We start from the raw sequence: 22,001 nt of genomic DNA on the forward strand, positions 1-22,001 counted from the left end.
AAATCCTGTTCTTACCACACACTGATTCTTCCACTGCTATGAACCAGTGTACAGTTAGAGGCATCTCACACGCAAGCCCAGATTAACTCAGCTGGAAACGCACCTGCGCAACCCCTGTGACTGAGCTTTAGCAGGACACGGCCTCTCAGGGAGCTGCTGGGACCCTCCCTTGACTGCCCCTCCCAAAACCTTCCCATCCTTACAAAAGGGATTCCTTCATCAGGGTCCTCCTTCCGCCCTCTGCGTCCATCCTGCATGGGAATTCCAGCCAACAACTGCTCCGACCAAAAAAAGAAGTCTCAGCAAGCTCCGAGGTTGCAAGACACGAATACTTGCGTTGTCAATCCAGCTCCAAGAGCAACACTTGTCCAGCCAGGAAAGAGGCACCTGACCTGCCTGCCCAGGAAAACCACACTACAGCACTTCAAACAAATACTTACAAGAACCTGCTGTGTACATCTATGGACCAATTATTCACCAAAATTCAGCAGTGAATAATTTGAGAAATGAATTGATACTGAGGAAGATGCAAGTTTCTCCTGGGTTATTCAGAAACCCCCTATGGCTTCAAAAGAGCCGGGATTTCATTCCCTGTCCTGGCTGCAGAGAGGCAGCAAAACTGTGCAGTAGTTTGCACCCAGTCTGTAACTTCGCTACCTTCTCTTTACACCAGAAAATGCAGCTTCATTTTCCCTCAACGATCCTCTTCTCATGCCACATTCCATTTTCAACGCCCCTTTCTGCTCAGAAAATCCCAGATGTTCATTTTATTGCTCCTTTTCAGCGCTCTTGACTTCTTGCCTGGTCGAAAGTCCTAACATACCAGACTCAAGCTTTGTTTCAGCTACAAACTTTCTCTATCTTTCTTCAAACTCTCAGGGTTAGTTTTTAAGGTTGGCACACCGAGGACCATCTTGGACCTGGCTGTATGCACACAAACCCCAGAGCTGCCGTCCTCTGCTCAGATGAGGACTTCCATCATGTCCGTATCTGGAAACTCGGGCTTGTGGAGCAAGCTGCTCACTCTGCCTTTGCTGTCAGGTGGTTTCCCATGGCTTGAGTTCTCTGCAACGAGAAGAAGGGAAAGTTGGTCTCCAGCACAAATTCAACAGCAAATTGTTCCATGCAAATATAACACCATTTTTTGGGGTGGTGGTGGAGCACATCTTTAACTGCATGTCCTACATACTGAAAACCAAATTTGATCAGGAGGTCAGAACATGTCCTGCTGAATTCCATGCACAACGCAGATGTGTTGGTTTGCACAGACACCAAGGGCAGGAGTAAAGATGGTATTTAAAAGATACAGACCAAAGTACTTCTTTAGCTGTGGCCCTAGAGAGAAACAGGTCTACATCACTTTACCAAGTTACCACTTGCCATCTGATCCACGGTAGCTCTCCACATTTATGCTCCTATTCTGCATCAGGTACAAAATTCAGGACTTTAAAACATCATGAAGGCAGTGGACAAATTATCAGGTAGGTGGTTTAATCTAAAGAGTATAACTCTGCTAGTGGGATGGGCTGAGAGAATGTATGTGGTCTATTATCACAATGTATGACAGATGTTGTTAGATCTTTATCTTCATCATCATAGTTCTCAAAAGTCAAATTCAGGGAGAAGAAGGATTCTAACTGCTTATAAGCAGGAATAGCTTGAAAGGCTATTTTAAGAGTACCTGGAAACAAATTCCAATCTGGATTGCCCAAAACACAGTAATCCACAGTTTCAAGGAATCAGTGATATTCAGCCTTATTAATGATACATGGCATGCTTTTAGAGGGAAGGCAAGATTTATTAGTAAGAAACTGTCTTTTTCAAAATAATGTGTGTAAAATAAATATCTTGTTTGCTAGCGCTGCAAACCAGCAGGTTCCACCCTTTCAAAATCAATTAAAATTGTATTTCATTAACCCTCCTCCCAATCTTACTTTCTCCTTACTATTTCCCCCAGGTTTCTTTTAAAAATTACTGACCAAATTGTGCCTTTAACCATGGCTTAAGTTGAAAAAAAGAGAACAGTCTGAGTATGTGAGCAGGTGTGGAGTGTTTTCAAGGTGTGAAACTCTGGAATTTTATCTTTGACAGCATGAACAATTACATTTGTTGGAAACTCTGCCCATCGCAGACAAGCGGAGCTTTATAGAGCCTGCTGAGGGTGAAGCTCTGCAGAGCCAGACCGGGCAACCTTGGAATATTCTCTCCCTACAATTTTAGTTTCCCTGGAGGAACTGTGAAGGCATCACCGCCTCCATCAACACTGGGGTGTCTCTGGGGATCCACCGACAGCCCTTGGGGTGCCAGCATTTCACACGGATGTGGGGATCTGGCAGAGCTCACCCAGTTTCTCGCTGGCCGCTCGTGTCCCCGGGGGCCGCGGGGCCGGGCTGTGTGACGGGGTGGCACCCAGCCGCCCACGGCTGGGGAAGGAGGCGGTGGTGGGCCAGAAGAGCTCGGTGCTTTTGTCTGTCTGGGTGCTGCTGTCTTTGCTGCCCGTTTTCGTGTGGGAGGCTGCCGGCACCGGGACAGGCATGCAGGACAAGGCGGGCAGCGGAGGAGGCAACGAAGGGCCCGATGGGAGGTCATGGTGCTCCTTCCCCAAGAGCAGCCCTGAAAACACGCAGAGGTCAGTCACATCCCAGCTCAAACGTAAGTGCAGTCCCCTCATCCCACCCTAGAGCCCATACACTGGTCTGGATGTCTCCAGCCCTGTAGTTCCATTTAGCTTTTCCGCTTGATACCATCTGTTGTTGTCTTCCTGACATCCACAAGGTACTTTCCTACAAAAACAGCCTTTTGAGAGCAGCTGCATTTTCCTGCATCCCCTTTTGCACACCCATCCCAGTGGTACCTACACCTGGTACAGACTTGCATGTCCCTGCTGCCTTCGTCCCCCACGGTCCCACACCACAGTCTGGCACTCACTTCCCATTTAGCTGCCACATCACAGAACCATTTTGGTTGGAAGAGACCCTTACGATCATTGAGTCCAACCATAATATAAATCTAGCACTGAATCATGTCCATAAGAACCTCATCTATGTGTCTTTTAAACACCTCCAGGGATGGTGACTCAACCACTTCCCTGGGCAGCCTGTTCCAATGGTTCATAACCCTTTCTGTGAAGAATTTTTTCCTAATTTCCAATCTAAACCTCCCCCATCACAACCTGAGACTACTTCCCCTTGTCCTATCACTTGGTATTCAGGAGAAGAGACCAACGCCCTTCATGCTACAACCTCCTTTCAGGTAGTTGTAGACAGTGATAAGGTCTCCCCTCAGCCTCCTTTTCTTCAGGCTGAACAGTTTCATCTCCCTCAGCTACTCCTCATCAGACTTGTGCTACAGGCCCCTCACCAGTTTCATGCACTCCTATCCAAAGGGATGCTCACCCTCTTCTTTAATCAGGACGTTTTTCTAGCCCAAATTTGTTATTTACTCCCACAAAGTTGCAAAGACCATCTGCATATGTCTGGGAAGATTTGCCCCGATCGTAGCTTTCTATAATCAGTACAGAACAATTAAGATGATTAAAAATACAATTAAGATACAATGCAAGATTAAAAAATGATTGATTTTTTTACTTCAGCAGAAGAACAAATCTTCTTCCCATGAAAAGAACTCTGGAAATGAGCCACTGGGGCAATGTGTGCTGTGGCCAGGGCACTTTTGCTAAGCTCAAGCAGAAGGATTAGGATGAAGTGATGGGTGAGCCAAAGCTTAACCAAAAACTGAGCTCACCTATGCTTCCCTTCCAGATCTTCTCTTCCTTCTTCTCCTCAGCTATCTGGTTGCTGGTGAGCGAGGTCTGGCGCGAATGCGTGCCTGTAGCAGCGGCAATGGAGGGGACGGACCGAGCCGGTCGCAGGCTGGCGCTGTCGGCTTTCACAGGGTCTTTCCGCGACCGCTGCTGAAGGACCTTGATCATGGCATCCTTCTCAATTATTTTTGCATGAAGATTCTTTATTCTGCCAAAACATGAATGCTCTGCTTACAGGAGTGGAAAAAGCGTTTATAAAGGCAGCTGTCCTCACCCTGGGGCAGCAGCTCTGCTGTTCTGTCCCCTCCGGTTTTGAGCGACTCGGACAAGAGCGCTCCTGCCAGTTCCTCTGAGGATAACCATGCACCTTGAAACAGGGCATGTTTCTGGACATTAAGCCAAAAGTGGGAACTATTTTCTGTAAGGTTAGCTACACCCATCTATTGCTGTGGCTTTGCCAACCCAGCAGAAGCAATGAGGGCAGTGTCCTGACGGAGCTGTGTGTTGCTGCCTTCACCTGAACTCCAACATACATGTAATTTCCACCTCTGTAATACATCGGGGCCAAACCTGGAAGCCCTCCCTTGGCAGGCTGAGTTAACCTCGTGATCAGGTCTGCTGTCAGCTGGAGTAAAGACCCGCTGAAATGAGCAGGAAGGTTCCCTCTGGTTTCTCTACTAGCTGGGCTGGGCTCTTGCTTCTCCCTCACTGCCGCAGAAACAATCAGCACATGGCGTGTAGAGCTGAGCAAAGCTCACTACTTCTCTCATACGGACACCAAAGGCTCTCAAATCACAAAATAATCACAAAATAGTAATAATATGAGACTTTTCTGCAGGAATGATTAACACCAAATACTAAAAAAAAAATTGTATATGTACAATAGGACAGCCAGATGACTATAGCTTGACTGTGATGAACAACATATAGTCCACTGCAGCTGGATTTTGTGAAGCAGTTAAAGCTAAAATGCTGCACCTGAAAAACCTTTATATACAAGGGAGATGGCTAGTAGCTTCACTTGAGCGTTAGTTTTCATAATCAGATGTCTAATTTGCAATGAAAACACAAGATCCTAATCTATCTTTAATGAAGCCAATGGCAAAACTCCATTACTTCACTGGAAGCAGGATTATATTGCACCTGTGAGTCGAAAACAAAAACTAAACCAAATAAAAACAATCACTGGTATTTTCCATAAGCAACAAATACACCTTTTTATAAACAGTGTGCGCAGACCAGTGTTTTTGTGGGGAAACCAACATGGAAGAACAGATTTCAAATAGCTGTTCAGTAAAAACCAAGAGAAATACACAAACTTTCTCAAGGGAATTTTACTCATCAAAAGGCCACTTTTCACCAGGAAAAAAAGTCTGGATTAAAAATACTGCCCAGGTCTAATGCTCATTGATCTACATGTCTACATGTCTACTGGTGTGCTGAAAATGAGAACTATCTGCTGAAAATGAAAACTATCTGCAACAACAAATGTTACTCTTGCTGACTGCCTGTGCCCAAAATGTTTAGTTTGTATCTTTTTGCTGTTTGTAAATGCATTTTTTTAGTGGTGCTTGTGGTACTAAATTTTGCTGGTTTGCTCCCAGCTGCCAATGTAACTGTCAGACAACTTGGATGTGGGAAATCTGGTGTATGTAAGAAGGGCAAAATGCAGTCAAGGAGCCAAGAGTGAGGCAAAGGCAAGCCATCGCGCTGCTGCTGATGTAGGACTGGGATTACAACTTCAGCTTTTACAAGCAGACACGCTTGTTTCCAGAGGGGGATTTTCACTGAGATTAAACAAGCATTCAGCTTCCTCACATGCCAACCTACTTTTAACAGTGGAACAGCCCCTGTTTTCTAAGAAGGTAGTTTTTGGCAAAGAGAAGGTTTAATGGGAACACTATCCAATGACAGCAACTCTTTAATTCCTCTTCTAATGCTGAAGAGCAAAACTAAGCCACACTGAAGCTAAACCCATCCTTTCCAGGCATGCATGAAGGAACAGAATGGAACCCTGGTTTATCCAAAACCAGCCCAAACCCCACAACAAGCAGGTCTGGCAACGACGGCCCCTTACGTGTACTCCATGTCCTGGCAGCGCCGGTTGGCTTGCACAATCTCCTCCTCCTCCTGCCAGCCCCGCACCTCCAGCGCGCTCTCGCTGTAGCTGCCGTTGCGTGAGTGATTCGGGGCCGAGGTGTCCCTGGCAAAGCGGTTCGACACGGTGAGTCGGGCTCCCGAGACCACGGGGGTGGCTTTGCAAGTGAGATTGGCACTTGCAAAGAAAACCCCAAACCCATGTTAGAAGAGCAAGCTGGTGATGGCTGCCTGTCTAGCAGATGGCTATCTGGCATCGGGTCATCTTGCTACTCTTGAGTTGGGTTCAGTCATTAACGCCATTAATTAACTGGGCTGATGGAAGAGCTGGAATTGTGGGTGAGCCCCACGGAGCTAAGAGCCATCCTGAAAGACAGGGTCAGACTTCAGAGACACTCACTCACTGGTGAAATGGTTCCAAGTCAACAAGACTACATCACAAACAAGAAACAAAATAGTACGCTTTGGAAGGTGAAAAACAGCACAAGAATTGCTGCCTAGACTGGAGCGCAGAAGAAAAGGATCAACCTGAGTCACACACTTAGCTGCATTTCAAAGGGAAATCTCATTTTAGGATGTTTCAGGGGATTTAGCTTCTAAGAAACAGGGGCGAGAAGTTAATTATCCCGTCCTCTTCATCACTGGAAAGCCTGGCTGCAGTGCCTTGTGTGCTTCTGGGCAACACACTTTTACGTGCACAAACTGGAGATAGTCCAGACAAATGCAACAGGAATGGGAAGTGGTTTACACCAGGACATGTGACGAACTGCTGAAGGAAGTAAGTTAGTTCAGGTCAGGGAGATGCAACAAGGGTTTTCTGTGTCCCAATATTTACAAGGCTGTTACATTGACAGTGATCTGTTGTTTATCATGAACACCTGGGAAGGACAAGAATCAATTGAGGTAATTTGCAGTAAAGAGGTTTAGCTTAGCTATCAGGACAACCTTTTTAACTTGAAGCTTAATGAAACGGGGAAACAGGGGACTTAGGCCACCAAATTTCCCTCATTACAGGTTTTTAAAACTAGGTTAAACAACCACGTCGCATGGTGGGATGGATGCAGGCTCTGCTGGCTCCATCAGTGCGGCAGGGAGGAGTTGTCTTACCTCTGCTGTGCAATTTGGCAGCTCAAGACTTTGCCATTGAGGTCATTGCTTAAGCCTGGTGCCTAGATTTGATAAACTTTTGGACCTAGTCAGAAGGGTAAATCCTGTCTTAACACCCTGTTGTCTCTCACTGGCATGACACCACGGAGAGGTGCGTTAACCCTGGCAGCACAACTCAGCAGGGAAAGGCAAGAAAAATCCAGCCTTAATAAAATATCCATTCCTTATTAGTCCCCCATGCTTTCTGCAGTGAAGAGAGCTGCCCACTCGCAGCAAAGCCGTCTCACCTCTCAGTTGCAGCTGTGGCTGCAGCGTTCATGGCAAAGTGCCTGATTGTGCTCTCCTCCAGGTACTTCTGCTCCCACTTGGTCATGTCGGCTTCCAGGGCCAGGATCCTCTCCTCCTTCTCCCGCACCAGCTCCATCAGGGCCGGGGCATTGTGCTCCGGGAGGCTGCTGGCCTGGAAGCTGCCCTGTCTCTGCGGGTGGAAACAGAGACAGATACTCACCCTCTGCCAAGTACAGGAAGAATACCCTTTTTTCCCACTTCTCTGGAGCACACAAGACATCCCTGTGTCTTTTGACAGTGGAAACCCCCGGCTAAGCCCCTTAGGGTGGAGGAGGACAGGCTGGTTGGCCACGAGTGCAAGCCCAGCACACACTTCTCTGGACCACGCTGACACGAGTAGGGATCCGGCTGCTTTCTTGGATGTGCAGGGATTTTGTGGGATACCCCAAGCCAAGGGAAAAGGCAGGAAAAAAAGCTGTTTGGAAAAAGCAGCAAGGAAGCTTTAAAAGATGTTTTTCTTGCTGGACTTCACCACACATCTGGGTGGTGATCAGTATGCACAGGCAGCTATTACCACAGGATTTATACATAAAAGCAGAGAAAAAAAAGTTACATGTAACCTAGCTACACGCAACCTATTGAAAACAGCAGCTGGGAAAATACCCTGGACATGGATTTACACCCATTTCTTCTGGCACATCAGTTATCATGTACCCTCAGGAGATGCTTTCTGTGGTGCAGCAGGTAACTATTCAACTGGAGGGGCAGAAGATCCTCAGGCACTGAGGGGTGGCTCCCATGAGATGCTGACAAGGAGTAACAGGTATGTAACCCTTTGCATCTACACTGAGGAAAGCACTTATCCAGGCAGGATTTATCCCACTCAGTTACAGGCACTTAATTAAAGCACCTAAGTGGCACAAGTAGATGCCCCAAGCTCCTCTCACTGCTGGTGGAGAGCGGAGGAGGATGGAGATCTAGCCCTGGGCTCAGCAGAGGGTGGGTGGGATGAGCCCACGCTGGGGAGAGGCACAAAGCTCTGGCAGAAGTCACTAGAAGTAAATGGTTTTTTTCAAATAAAAAATGCAAGAGATTTGTTACACTCCACAGTGCACAGGATTGTGTCAAAGTGGAAATCGTGTCTCAGCAGCACCAGCTTCTCATCTGTGCTACAGCATGAACTTCCACTGGCAAAGCAGTTCCTTGGCGCTGCACTAGCACACTGGAGAGAGGGTTGCAGCAGCTGCTTCCATTTTCCAAACCACATTTCCTCCTTCTAGACACTTATCTCCTGCTTATGGGAAACTAGAGATAGTTGCAGCCTTTGCCTTTGGTGCAGTAATGATGTGTTTGGAAGCCGCTTTCTGGAAGAGTGCATTACAGAGCAGCCCTTGGGAGCAACGGCTGTGACTCTGCTCCTGCAAAAACCAGCACTTACGCTTCAAACATTGTCAAATCCTTGGCAGGAAGGTGATATTTTGGAAGCATGATCCTGGTCTGTAAATGGCATCTTGGGACATCATGACTGCCTGTCATCTTCTCAGTCAAAACCTCTGCCAGCCCTGCACACTCAGCCTGCAACGCTCAGTCAAAGGGAGTTTTTTTGTCCTTGCTAACTGAGAGAAAGCTCAGAAGTAAAAAGCTGGGGCATTTTGAAGCAACGTGATTCATGGCAGAGCAATGCATCCACAACCCCATCCAAAGGAAAGGCTTAGGTGTAAAGCTCAACAACCTGAACCCAAAAGCAAGGTGGCACCTGGCAGGACTGTAAGTGACCCTCCCTCTTTAAAAACAACACTGAAGACCCCGTGCTGGGGTCCCACACCAACCGCCCCGTCCTCACCTGCTGCATCCGCAGCGAGTCCAGCTCCCGCTCCAGACGCGTGCGCAGCCGCCGCTCCATCTGCTCCCTCTTCTCGCAGGCCGCCTGCAGCTGCGTCAGCGCCTGCTGCAGCTTCTCCACCTTCTCCACGTAGGCCTGCTTCCTGCGCAGCTGCGGGGAACGGGGTCAGCACTGCCGGGCCACCGCACACCCACCCTGGGCTAACAGGACCCCTGTGCGCTGGCTACAAGCATGGCTTTGGTCATTTGATTCACAGTTTCTCCAGGGGAAGGATGGTGCCCCTTTGATGGGCAGGGAAAGGGCACCATGGGCGTTGCTGGGGGAGCTCTACCCCTTCCCAATGCTGCCCAGATGTCCCACCCGTCAGGGATCCACTAGCCATGAAACCCCCTGGACATGTCTGAGCAAAAGCCGTCATGTTGATGGACACTCTTCGGGCAAGCACACAGGCCGGCCTCAGCTAAGAGGAATCCTGTAGGTTTTATCAACTGGTGACACGCAACACATTGTCTGCACCTGAAGAGTCTCTTTTTTTCAACTTTGTGTATCTGCTCAATGCAGGCGGAGCAAGTGGAGTTCCAGCAGAAAGAAATGCTCTACCTGGCTCACGGGCTTGGCCATGCTGACGTGTAGATGTGCTGGCAGCTAAAGCTGGGCTCTCCTTACGTATATAATGCAATTACTGAAAGGCTAAGGATGACACAAGCATTTTCCAATATAGAGTTTTATGGACAGATTGCCTGAGCAGCATACCCCCAAATGAATTTGCAAGTGGATTGCAGATGTTCAGGGTGTTTAGCAGCTGTTCCCACTTCTTCTGGCCTCCTACCATGCCACCGGCACTCGGTGACACCTCAGGGTATTGTGACAGGCAGCCGCTGCACCCTTGAGAGCCCTCAAGGAGAGGAGGCTGCAGACACTGGACATGCTGGGCATCAGCTGCCCCAGGCACTGGGATGGGCATTGAAGCCTGTGCTGAAACCTGACTCACAGCCAAAATCTGGCAGCGAGGAGGGGCAAGCTCACTGGGACCAGGCACACCTGGGTGTCTGCAAGTAGTCCTCATCCCCAGGGACTAGTGAACACTGACCTGAAAACTGGACCACAGGGCTGTGGCTGCAGGATCTGCCCGCTCTGCCCACCAGCTGAGGTCTCAACCTCAGGAAACCCAGTTCCCCTCTTATCCCTAAAACTTTTGTCATCAATTTTCTCTTCATGAGCATGAATAAATTTACCTTTCTAAAAATACCCACCTTGTAACAGAGAAAGCACAAGTGCGCACAAACTGAAGCTGTAAACCCCAAAAGGCCTTGACAAACCCCCAAACACCTCAAACCACTTTCAACTCCCTGCCTCAGAAAGGGGAGGGTGAATCGGTTTGAATGCTGGATCACACTGACTTGGCCAAGCCTCAGTCAGCCCCCACCTGCAGCCTGGGGGTTAATGGGGGGTGCCCGAGGTCATTGCCATGATCACTAACATCATCTTTAGGACTTTTAGTCTCCCTCATTTATTTGTACACTTGCTGTTTGCAACCTGAAGTTTTTAAGAAGTAAACAGAAGGCAGAAAAACGCATTAACCTCAGCCGACACTGGGAAACTAGATAAATAAGAAAGGCTCGAGAGGTGCTGTGAGCTGGCAAGGCCAGGGCTAAAACCATATCCTAGTGACTACCTCTCTCTGAAGTACTTAAATCACTACTGAAATTAACTGCAATGTGGGTTATGATATAGGAGCAATGGCCACAAAATACCCGTGTATAAATATCCAGGGGATGTAGTGAGAAGTTTGCTGCCTTGTTCCTGGGCACACGGAGCAAATAAACACCAGCGCTGGGTCCCTCTGGCTCCGTGGCGCTCCCTTTCACCCACAGTACTAGGGTCAGCCCAGGAGTCTCCAGCTGCAAATAAGTTTTTCCTTTTCTTTGTGTGATGCTGATTCACCTAGGTCCTCATTCACTGATTACAATTATTAAAAAAATCACTTTTTCTTGAAATTGCTCTTCTGCCACCCTAAATCCATCTATGTCACAGGTGAAGAGAAATATGGGCTTCTTCACAGCAAAAGCAAAGCTTGGCTTAAACAAAGCTCCCCAGCCAGAGCCAATGACTGGCAGCATGAGAGCTCTGCTGTAATTCCGGCTAACGCTTACTGCTCCCAGGGCTTTCCATGAAAACTAACAAGACTATAATCCCCACTGGCCTCTGGCATCAGCAAGAAGAGTGCATTCCTCGGGGGCTCACAGCTTGGCAAGACAGGCACAGCAGTGGGTTCTTGCTGAACGTGCTATTTTGGCAGTACGAAGGTGCCTGTGCCACCTCCCAGCCGCACCAGTGTGGATTGGAGAGGGGAGGGGAGCTTCCCCAGGGTCCCCCCTTGACAGCAGATCTCTGCTCCCCCACATCCTGCCAGATGCTGGAGGGTCCATCTGCATTGCAGCAGCCAGAATTTGGCTTTGCAGCAGCCCTCTGAGCCTCAGTGTTCATGTGCTTGCACATGAGTGCACCTCTGCCGTGTGGGTGAGGCGATGCATACGCATCCACTGTCTTACAAAACAATTTTGTTGACTATATGCAATGAGACAGTTCCTACATTCATAAATTTACAGGGAGGTTCTTGAGCCAATTCCGACTTCTTTATCAGGCCTGTAGATTCATAAGTGAAAAATTCACCCACGCTTTTAAAAAACAAAGTACAAAATGTTGTCATTTAAATTAATGGCCTTGTCAGTGCAATATGCATCTGTAAGGGAGGGGGGCTGCAATCAAAAATACATGATACTAAGCTGCACTACCTCACAGGCACACAGACTCAAACAAAAACCAGCTGGATGGCACCTGGAGAGGGAACCAGTCCATCCTCCTGCTGCAAGGTAGGATCAACTCTTCCTAAAACCTGATGTTTGCCTGTATAATGTGTTTACAAAACCCTTGGGTACTAGGGACTCTACAGCCTCTCCCTGCAAACCACTTCACAGCTTATTTTCCTTTACTGCCAGAAAACTTTTACCCTAATGCCTAATCTGTCTTTCTCTTACGCAATTTAAGCAAATTACTTCTTGTTCTGTTTCCAAATTGTGATCTACTAGAGCAAGAAGCATTTAATGAAACTATTCACAGGATCAGCAAACTTGCCTGAAGACTGCCCTTGTCCCAGGGATTAGGAAAATGAAGATGAAGAAGAGCTAAGGCTAAAAGGGGATGATTGAAGCAAATAAATCTGAGTAAAGATGAGTGGGTCCTGGAAAAATATCTCCAGGAGGAACGTAACTCCAGTTTGAGCTATAGAATATCTTTCTATGTAGATATGAGATTTGAATTAAAGACTGTAAGCGATGAAGAATCCACTATCACCCTAAGTAGGTTCAGTGTTAATTACTCTAACTCTTTATTTCTGGCCTGATTTGCTCAGCTTCAGCTCCAAACACTGCATCTCATTACTTCTTCTTATGTTAAAGAGCAATGTGTAATGTGGCTGACAGCAATCCCTTCTTCACGTTCATGGGCATGGACTGGAGCTCAGCCACCTCTTCACTTCAATTGTTCACACCAAAGAACAGCTTCTGTGCCCCAAATAAATTCTACAGATGTTTTCTGAACCCTCTCCAATTATTCAGTGTCCTAACCAAAGAGTGAACCAGACACACAATTCTAGCAGCAATCTCCTAAATGACATGTGGTGATAATACAACCTACATATTTTTGAATTAAATCCTTCTACTAGCAGGCACTCAGGATAATGTAGATTTACACAGTAAAATCTTACGTTAATTCAACCCCGTAGCTACTGCTTATTTCTCAAGCCTTGACTTAAAAAGCTTTTAAACTTAATTACATTCTGGTGGTAGAAGAAATCTAGGTGGATTTACAAAGCAGTATATGAGGTAGAGCTCTGTTAATAATAATAGTCATGTTTATTTGAGTCATTCTGTGTCTCCTTCAACACATTCTGAATTATAGTCCCTAGCTTGACATGAAGATTCAAAACTTCAACAGTATCTGCTGCATACATGTCAAATTGAGCTCCAGAAACACTGGAGACAGTTGATTAGTGATTTAGCGATGGAACGGGACAAACGCAAGGGAAAGGGAGCACAGGAACTTGGGCGCACCCCGGCAGGCACAGGTTACTGCACTTTGCCCAAGCTGCGTGACGCTGCCTCGAACAATTAGAACACAGCAGCTGGGATAAAATTCTTTTTAACTCCCCCTAGAATGAAAAAAACAGTTGAACACTACCAGGTCAGTGTGGGTTTGCTCAGGCTGAGGGCTCTGACAGACAAAACTCTGGCAAATACTGTTGCTTGTTGTCACTCTTGAGATATACTGTGCCTTATGCAAGAGGTTACCACCTCCAGAACATCTACCATGCCCCAGTCAGGTGGTTTCCACCTCCATTAAATCTCCCATGCCCTGATCAGGAGGTTACCACCTCCGTAATATCTACCATATGCTGGGCAGGTGGTTACCATCTCTGTAACATCTACCATGCTCTGGGCAGGAGGTTACCACCTCCATAACATCTACCATACCCTGGGCAGGAGGTTAGGAACTATCTAGATGGGAACTTTTGCCCCCTCTGCAGCTCCACCAGTCCACAATCCAGAATCTGAGCTCTGATGCCCAGCAGAGGCACATTTCTGTTGGCTGTCTAGATAAGGAACTGGCAGCTGCAAAGGTCTTTGAGACAGAGCCCTAAGTCTGGAAATATATTTACTACAGCCCAGCAGGCACAAGGTAGCTTCTGACACAGGGCAGCTTCTTAGACCACCTGCCTGGAAATCTGCATTTATGCTTCTGCTGCCTTCACTGGTGTGTACTGAGCAGGTCCATGTTATCTGCCAATACCACACTGACAGTCTGTGAAGGTAAATGTATTTCCTCCCATCCCCTGCATGATGCCGCAACTGCAGGAGCAGGTGCTGCCAGCTAAAACACTCCTTTATTCAGCCACTTTGTAATGAAATGCAAACAGAAAACCTCTAGTCGCCTTTAAGGCAAACAGTGTCACGTGAATTATGTACAGATTAAAGGTACACTAGCTCCTGTAGCTACCCTAGAGGGACTGCCCCAAATACACTGGGACAGGCAGCAGGCTTTAGCCTAACTAACAAAGGAGCAGTTAAACTTAACGTGATCCTCTTCTTGCTGCTGGGTTTATCTACCAGAGGTAATGGAATTTTGCTTGTTTGGCTCAGTATTGTTTAACTACACATTTTCTTTATAAGAGGCCCAGTGCAAGGGGACCAGGAAGACCTGCCACACCATGGCTAGAAGAGATTCAGGACTTGGATGAAGAAAGCCCTAACCATAAGCCACCACTAGCCTCAGGGGAGAGAAATGTTGGCCATGCCTCACCTCTTCTTCCAGTTTGATGACCTTGGCTTGCGCATTGTTTAGGGCCTGGTCGAGGATTTCGATGTGTCTCCGCTGGTCCTCATTGGCAGAGCGCACAGCTGCCAGTTCCATCTCCAGCTTCTCCTTCTCCTTCAAGTGCTCTTTGTCTGGAAGAAAGACAAGAACAAGAGCTGCTCCAGGAGGACAGCTCACAGACCCCGGGCCACAAGCCAGAGGCAAGCTGTTCCATCCCCAGAAAAGCAAAAATTATGCGAAGCAGCAGCAAGTGAGGCTGTTTCAACACAGAGCTGAGACACAACTGGGAAGGAGTTTCTACTACCAAGGCTCAGTCCCTCGATGTCCAGCCTTACATGAGCACCAGCAGCAGCAATGAGCAGCAGCCTGGGCTGCATCTGTACTAGCAGAGCTTGCGGACCTCAGCATCATCTCAGAATTGTCCATTCTGCTGAACCACTAGCACGTTCCCCAGCAAAATTTTGGCTTGCACCAGCTACTCCTTTCCCACACAATGCCCAGGCCCTGCCTGAGAACAGGCTACATCAGGGACTGTTTACAGCTGTCAGCTTGGATGCTGCTGCCCTTCTCTAAGGGACAGGAAACATCAGCCCCGTAGATGTGGGTTGTGCTGTGCCTGTTCCATTTTACCTGCAAGGATGGAGATTATGAGATACAGAACATGTGAACAAGCCAAATAATAAACACTGGACAGCCTGAAAAATTGAAACAGGGGAAAGCAGCAAGGAAGAATAAGATAGGAGTCATCTGAATGGGCTTTCTCTGGCCATGCAGAGAACAGGAGGCCGTGGGAGGGATTTCAGCCCTGTGGGGGCCCTAGGTGACTTTCCAGTCCTGCACAATCTAAGGGTCCAGAGGTTGGTTCTCCCCCAGTATTAAATGCCTTAACACATCAGGAGCAAGACTAAAACATGTAGATAACCTCTTGAGCTGAAAAATCTTACCTTTTTGGGATAAGATTTGAAATGACATTAAAAAAAAAAAAAACCCAAACACAAGCTGACTAAGTTCAATCATGTCTTTTTCTTCAGTAACAAGTTGCAGGCCCACCACCGACTTTGCTGGCAAGCTGCCTGGGGAAATGCTTGGCTCCATCTCCCTCCATGCTGACAGAGCTGAGGAGCCATTTCATGAGCATCGTGGGTCAATCCCTGGATCCCTGACATGAGACTGCAAAGAGTTAATGACTGGAGGAAGCAGGGGACAGAGTTTTCATTCAGTGAAATCTGAGATTTCAAAATCTGGCCTTCGTTCTGAATGACAGCAAAAATAGAACACTTGGAAAGCCTCCAGGAAGGAAAATTTCCTCAAAAAATTAATTTGGCATCAATTAAATGTTGTTTTGACTATTGACTTTTTGAACAGAGCATTCCAGAATTTATTGGTTCTTAACTGAAGTGAAAAGTTGCTCCAAAAACATCGATATGTGGAAAATCTGCCCCTAACTTCCAGCCCACCCCACCTAAGCGTGACCACTCAAGCTGGAAGCCACACCATCCACCTCCTCCCAAGGAGGGTCAGAAAACTTTGCACAGCTAAAGCCAGCCCATTTCAGACCTGAACTACCTCCAGAAGGGCCTTATTCTTCCTTAATTACAGGTGGGATGAGAACAGGTTTAATTTACACACTGCTGGTAGGTTCCTACAGCGAGGTGAGATACAGACGAACTGAACCATGTGGAACAAGGTGAGCCCAAACCCACCTGGCCATCTTCCCATTTATCCTAAAAGAAGGAAATCAGCACCTCACAAAAAGAAACCCCAGCAAGCAACATCGACACGTTGGCCTCTGCAAAGCCCACAAGCAAAGCCCAGCAAGTGTTGCACACATTGTGCCACTGACTGCCACCATGAGTTGCCTCTGTACTATGTGGCCTTAATCTTCCCGCCTCAGCAAGAAATTTTGTATTGGACATGCAAATCTCTTCTTTCAATGCAAAGACATCTACTTCAATCAGATTCACCAGAAGGAACATTAATATCTATTGTACAGAAGTGTAAATCCAGGCCAATTATCAAGCAGCTAATTTCATTACAGGGTGAAGAAGCTGGAAGATGAGTGTTATTTCAGCCCTGCTTCATGCTGGGACCACACTTGCTGTCCTGCAGATTTGGAACCCATGTGACGGGAGGACAGAACATATAAAAACAGGACTTGGGACCTTCACTCTCAGTTTTCATCTGAGGAACTTGAAGCACTCAGTTTGCTCCACTGCATGCATTATGTTTTCTATTTCCCCCTGAAAGCAGGACAAGGATATGCTGTACAAAAAATGGCCACTGAACCCACTAGAAAGCTGACAAGAAAATTTTACTTAACAGCTATCAACACTTCTCCATACCAGCTTCTCCCTGCAAAATGCTGGAGGTACATTTTATCAGTACTTTCCTATATTGCATTAACTTTTAGTAAACGAGGTCTTTGTTGAACATGCCTTAAATTCTCTTCAAGTACATAGAGGTATCCCTAAAGTCTAAAAATACTGTTCTACTGTGCTACACTTGCATGCATGTTCTGCCCAGGCGTGTGCTTTTTACCCAACAGACCCTAGCTAATAATTGCTTCTATTTTCTGGTGGGTCACTGCTACATCCTGTTACTGAACAGTCCTCAAAAGGCTTCTCTGCTGTAGATTACAGCTGTAATCTCACAGCTTTCCACTCACTGCCTCTTACTGTTGTACCTCACCACACTGAGGACATTACACCGACACTCTGTGGCTGGGTAGCAGAAAGAGGAGAGAAAGCCAAAAGCCTGCTTGGGTGCTTTGCAAACAAGCTTTTTGAGTTGTCAAGCTGGGTACATACAACACAAGTAGACCAGTCTTGACCCTGCTTTGAAGCAGAAACATTAGACATTCAATCTCTGGCACACCTCCACTATGCTCAGATGTGACCCCCAGCTTTTCACACAAACCTCATGCTTAACAGAATGTTTTGATCTGATCAGTCTTGAAGGAAAACCAATAAATATGTTTTAAAGGTACCATTTACCTAGATCAGCTGAATGTGTGCCCTCAAAGCCACTCACAAGTCAACACTACATTGTAGATAGCACAGGTCCACCCTGCACGCTTCACAAGGAGCAGCTGCATTAACCCCCACGTCCCAGCCAAACACCAATGCAGCTCAGCGCTTTCTGCTCCTCCTGCAGTTCTGCTCACAAACAGCAAATTCACAATAGCTCTCTGGAGTTCAGACCACACCAGCACCAAGAAAAGGCTGAGAAGATGCAGGAGGTCATGCTTGAGGTGCCTAAGTCATTTTCTCATGTGGTGATTAAAAGGGATTCTGCACTGGCATCAATTGTAACGTACTTAATTAATAGTTTGGTACATGGTTACTAGTGGTCACTGACCCAAGCAGGTATGCAGAAAGGTTTGATGCTCTGTTGTCAGAAGTCACTGAATCTCCATCAAAACTCGTGATGGCTTTCCTTACCCTACAAAGTATTGCAGGCAGCTTAAGGATGGTATGACTTACATTTGGGACATTTCCATTTGCGTGTCATGAGGTACAAGTCAGGGGAGAATTTGACTGTCACATGTTGAAAACTGAAATCAGATTTCGCACTCCCTTCCCTTCGAAGGGCAAGGGAAAGTCATGCAGAACAGACGTATTTTTCTATATGACACCATTTATTCAGGATGCTGCTCCCTGCAACTATGCTCTGGGTGCAGCAGGCCCCCACCTCTCTGCATGCAGCTCATGGCTGTGAAATGAGAGGGCAAGAAACTGCCTTTCACTCACCCCTAAAACTTCTGCCTCTGCCTAATTATTTCCTGTCTTAACACCAAATGGCTCTTAGTCTGCCCAAAACTCCACCCTCAAAACCATCTACTGTGAGCATTTTCTTTGGTTGGATTCACTCGATGGGAATGGTTTTTTGCCTGGGCTATTTGGGACAGAGATATATGCACAAGTCATACGCAGCACATCCACTGCATGTTCCCACAAAGGAAGCGGCTCCACCAACGCGCTGCCAAAACTGTCTGTGCATCCCTACTAATGGGTGTAGAGCCACGTGGGTGGGCACAGAACCCAGTCTGCCCCAAACACCTGAAAAAACAGCCCCTTGGAGGAACCCCTGCTCTGACAGAGTGCCTGTAAAGTTCAGAAATCCCAGAAAAAATGCAAAATTCTCAGACTCCACACAAAAAAAAATTACCCATGATATGCTGTATCATAAGGTTTCTCTCTGCCCTATGCGCCTGAAACCATTCTCAGTCTTCCTGCCTCTCCCTTTCCACAGCATCTCTCAGCCTCCTCCTGCCTGGCTCTTCTTTCGCCTGTAAGGACGCATAAGCCTTCATCGGTCACTGCTTCATGTCTTTCCTTAAAAGAACCTTTTCACTGAAAAAACATCATATAATTATCAGGAAACTAACAGGCTGTGAGTTCTCTCCCACCCCTGATACAGCAGTAACATTTTCCTTAGGCACAAATGCCTAGCATTTAATACTTGGAGGCATGTGGCCTGGCTTTGCCTACTCTTATTACAAAACTAAGAGTTTTTGTCACCTCCAGTCTCCATCTGAGAGCACACGACACTCTGCACTGTTGCTAATGCAGAGCTCTGTGATGATGTGAGAAATGATCCCTGCACGACCTGCATGGCCAGACTTCTTTTTCAGGGAGTTTTCCCTGTTATTGGAGTTTTAACATAGTAATAATTCTGCATTTGCAGTATTACTAAGGATGAGTGTTAAGAAAACCTCATGAGTTTTAGCTTGCTTTCTTCATCATGAGACTGGCTTAAAAATGACAACTTTTAGGAACCTGCTGATGTTGGAGTGCTTTTATGTAACTTGGGTTGGGGATGTTAAGGGTCATGTTTTCAGGCTGTTTTTCATGAATGTAGGGACTAGAAATCTGCTTTTGCTTTCCTAATGAAAACTGAGATTTGCATTTACTAATCTGACTTAGTAAGCTACCACCCTTAGGGAAAAGCAAACCCGAGTTTCCCGACAGAATAGCAGCGGCTGATGGGAGCACAGGTAGGCATCTTTGTTTCTCTTCTTCTAAATAGACTATTTCAGTCTCAGTAGACAAGCATACGCATGGCACTGAAAACAAGCTGCACCCCTTCTCCTCTCAGTTTTCTGCCTGAGCATCCCATTAAAAGACATGAGGAGGGTACAGATCATCCTTGCAACGCCCCCCGCCCGGGTTGTGCTCTACCCCTGGAGAAGACTCACAAACATTATATAAATGCAATCACTGACAGAGGAATTCCAAGCAAAACTCTTTATGAGCTCTCAGAGGGGTGTTTTAAGCTGATACCCTGATATCGAGGTCATTACTGCCTGTGCCCCAGCAGCCCAAAGAACATGATTGAAGAGGATCTGCTCCACATGTGCCCATTTTTCTATTCTTGGAAGCACTCTGCATCGCACTGGTAACATTTAGCTCTCCGGTCTAGCCAGGAGACACTCCAAGCATTCAGCCCATCTTACGTGATAGGATCCCAAAAGCTATATTTGTTCGTAAGCTGCGAATTGATAGCAGTAATATGCTGAGAGCATAGTGCAAAATTTTATTGCCAGATACTTATCAGTGGAAGCACAGAGCATGTTTATGTGCTGGAAAATGACTCAAAGTGAGTCTATCCTGCAGATTTAACTCCCCCTTTTATATGGGAACACTACCAGGCTGTCTCTATAACGAGACAGCAAACCCCAGTCTGCAATTTGCACTGTGAAACTTGCCGTGTTTGAACTCTTCCCAAGGTTGATAAGACTCACATAGCAATGCTATTTTCTTAACAGATCATCCCCTTCGACTCACAGAAGTATCTACACACCCCTGTGGCATCTGCTAATATGGCAAAGCTAACACAGTCACGGAAAAGATCATCAGCTTCTCTTCTGGTTTGTGCACACATGCACCAAATTAGCAGCGAAGCTGCTGTGCTGGCACCATCACTGCTGGTTGGAGCTTGGAGAAGGTTCTCCTACATTTGGGGCAGCCAGTGGATGCTGTGGGGCTGGCAGCGCGTCATGCTGAGTGGTGTCAAACACCACACTGCTAAAGGAGGTGGCCAGTTCTCCACCTAAGGATTTGCAATTTCAACTCAATCTTCCAAGGAAGCTCTTAGTCCAAGAAATAAAAACAGAAGGATAAGATGTACATGGCATTTAGCTTTCATGGGATTTAAGCCCACAAAGTACTGCACAACTCCTAGGTGGTCAAGCCCTTCTAGAAGCATGCTGATGATGCTCAGGATACATGAGAAGCCACACAGGGTCATTCAGCATCCAGCTGCTCGGGTTTTAGTTTGGCCGGTCACATAGAGCCATCAGCACACGGTATGAAAACACTGCAGCACTGTGCTCATCATTACGGGAGCCTAAAACTTGTTGGGAATGGATGTTTTCCATAGCAGCAGAAGTGGTAAAACCTTTGTCTTTTCCATCCTTTATGAAAAGGAGGGTCCAGTTCTGCTCTCCTACTGTTAGTCAGCCCCTGACACTGACAACAAGTCAGCAGAGGTTGCTCTGGGCTTTCCCCAGCCAAGAGAAGAATCTGCTCTAAAAATCATGCATCTCTAGAGATGATCCCTACAAGCAACACTTCACAATTTCAGGTAAATATTTATCAAAAATAAGCTAAGTTGTGTCACCATTAACTCCCACTGCCAGGTTCTGGTGCTCAGAAAGAAAAAAACCCACAGAACCACAGCCTGAACAATCCAGTCTGCAGCTTGAATAAGTGATGAATTAGCTGAGTAAAAGCAACCCATAAGGATAATATCAATTACTAGCAAAGTATTCACCTCCACTCCAGGACATATATATGTGTTTGTATATATATATGTGTGCCTTCAAAGCAGATTCGCACAGTACTCACTCTGAGTGACATAAAGGCCCTCTGTTGACTTATCCTCATGCCCATCAAAGTCTCTGCTGGCTAGCTGCCTATTGGCCGTCTCCAGTCGTTCTGCAAAAAACAGGAAATACTTTAAGTATAAATATATGTATGTCAAATTGTAGGCCAACCAAGAAAATAAGATGCATGCCAGCAAAGCAGTATAAATAGACTCTCTGAAGGAGGACATTAAAATGGAGGCTGGCACATACATAAAAGATGAGGCCCTTGACCTCTTCCATGAAGCTGTGTTGTTCAGATTTACAGAAACCGGGGGAAAAGCCTCTGCCATTAGTGGCTGACGTGCCCAGGCAGTTCATCTCTCACCCTGTCCGAAATGCACAAGGCATTTGGAATCTGAACTACCCACCTTTGCAAGGGGGTGGGGGCCTTTCTGCAGTGGACTGAGGCTGCTGGTGCAGCGAGATGCCCTGGGGGAAGGCAGCCCCTAGCCCAGTGACACCGATCCCTGGGGATGCCCTAGGAAAGGATCAGTTTTCTGCAGCAGGGGACAGATTCCCCTGGGAAGGGTCTGCCTTCAGGTGCCCCCCTCCTCCAAAAAGACCATCCAGTCACCTCACACTGTTGCAAAAAGCATGAGCCAGCTTGCAGAAGGCATCTTACTGCCCAAAGACATATTAAAGGACTCCCGTCAAGCATCTGC

At 46.9% G+C, this 22,001-nt stretch overlaps 1 protein-coding gene across 2 annotated transcripts in view; it reads right to left on the minus strand.

Annotated features, from left to right (window-relative positions):
- Positions 1-961: 961 nt before the first annotated feature.
- Positions 962-22,001, minus strand: part of AMOTL1 (angiomotin like 1) — a gene marked incomplete at both ends in the record, with an annotated part of 67,812 nt that continues 46,772 nt past the window's right edge. For both annotated transcript variants that reach the window (XM_080352122.1, XM_080352123.1), the window contains 8 exons: positions 962-1,065; positions 2,344-2,613; positions 3,745-3,971; positions 5,841-5,966; positions 7,255-7,445; positions 9,099-9,248; positions 14,457-14,602; positions 21,320-21,409. In XM_080352122.1, the coding sequence (XP_080208248.1) occupies positions 962-1,065; positions 2,344-2,613; positions 3,745-3,971; positions 5,841-5,966; positions 7,255-7,445; positions 9,099-9,248; positions 14,457-14,602; positions 21,320-21,409 (1,304 nt within the window). The remainder of the gene's footprint in view (positions 1,066-2,343; positions 2,614-3,744; positions 3,972-5,840; positions 5,967-7,254; positions 7,446-9,098; positions 9,249-14,456; positions 14,603-21,319; positions 21,410-22,001) is intronic.

This window comes from Nesoenas mayeri (assembly GCF_963082525.1).
Source record: "Nesoenas mayeri genome assembly, chromosome: 1".
NCBI lineage: Eukaryota > Metazoa > Chordata > Aves > Columbiformes > Columbidae > Nesoenas > Nesoenas mayeri.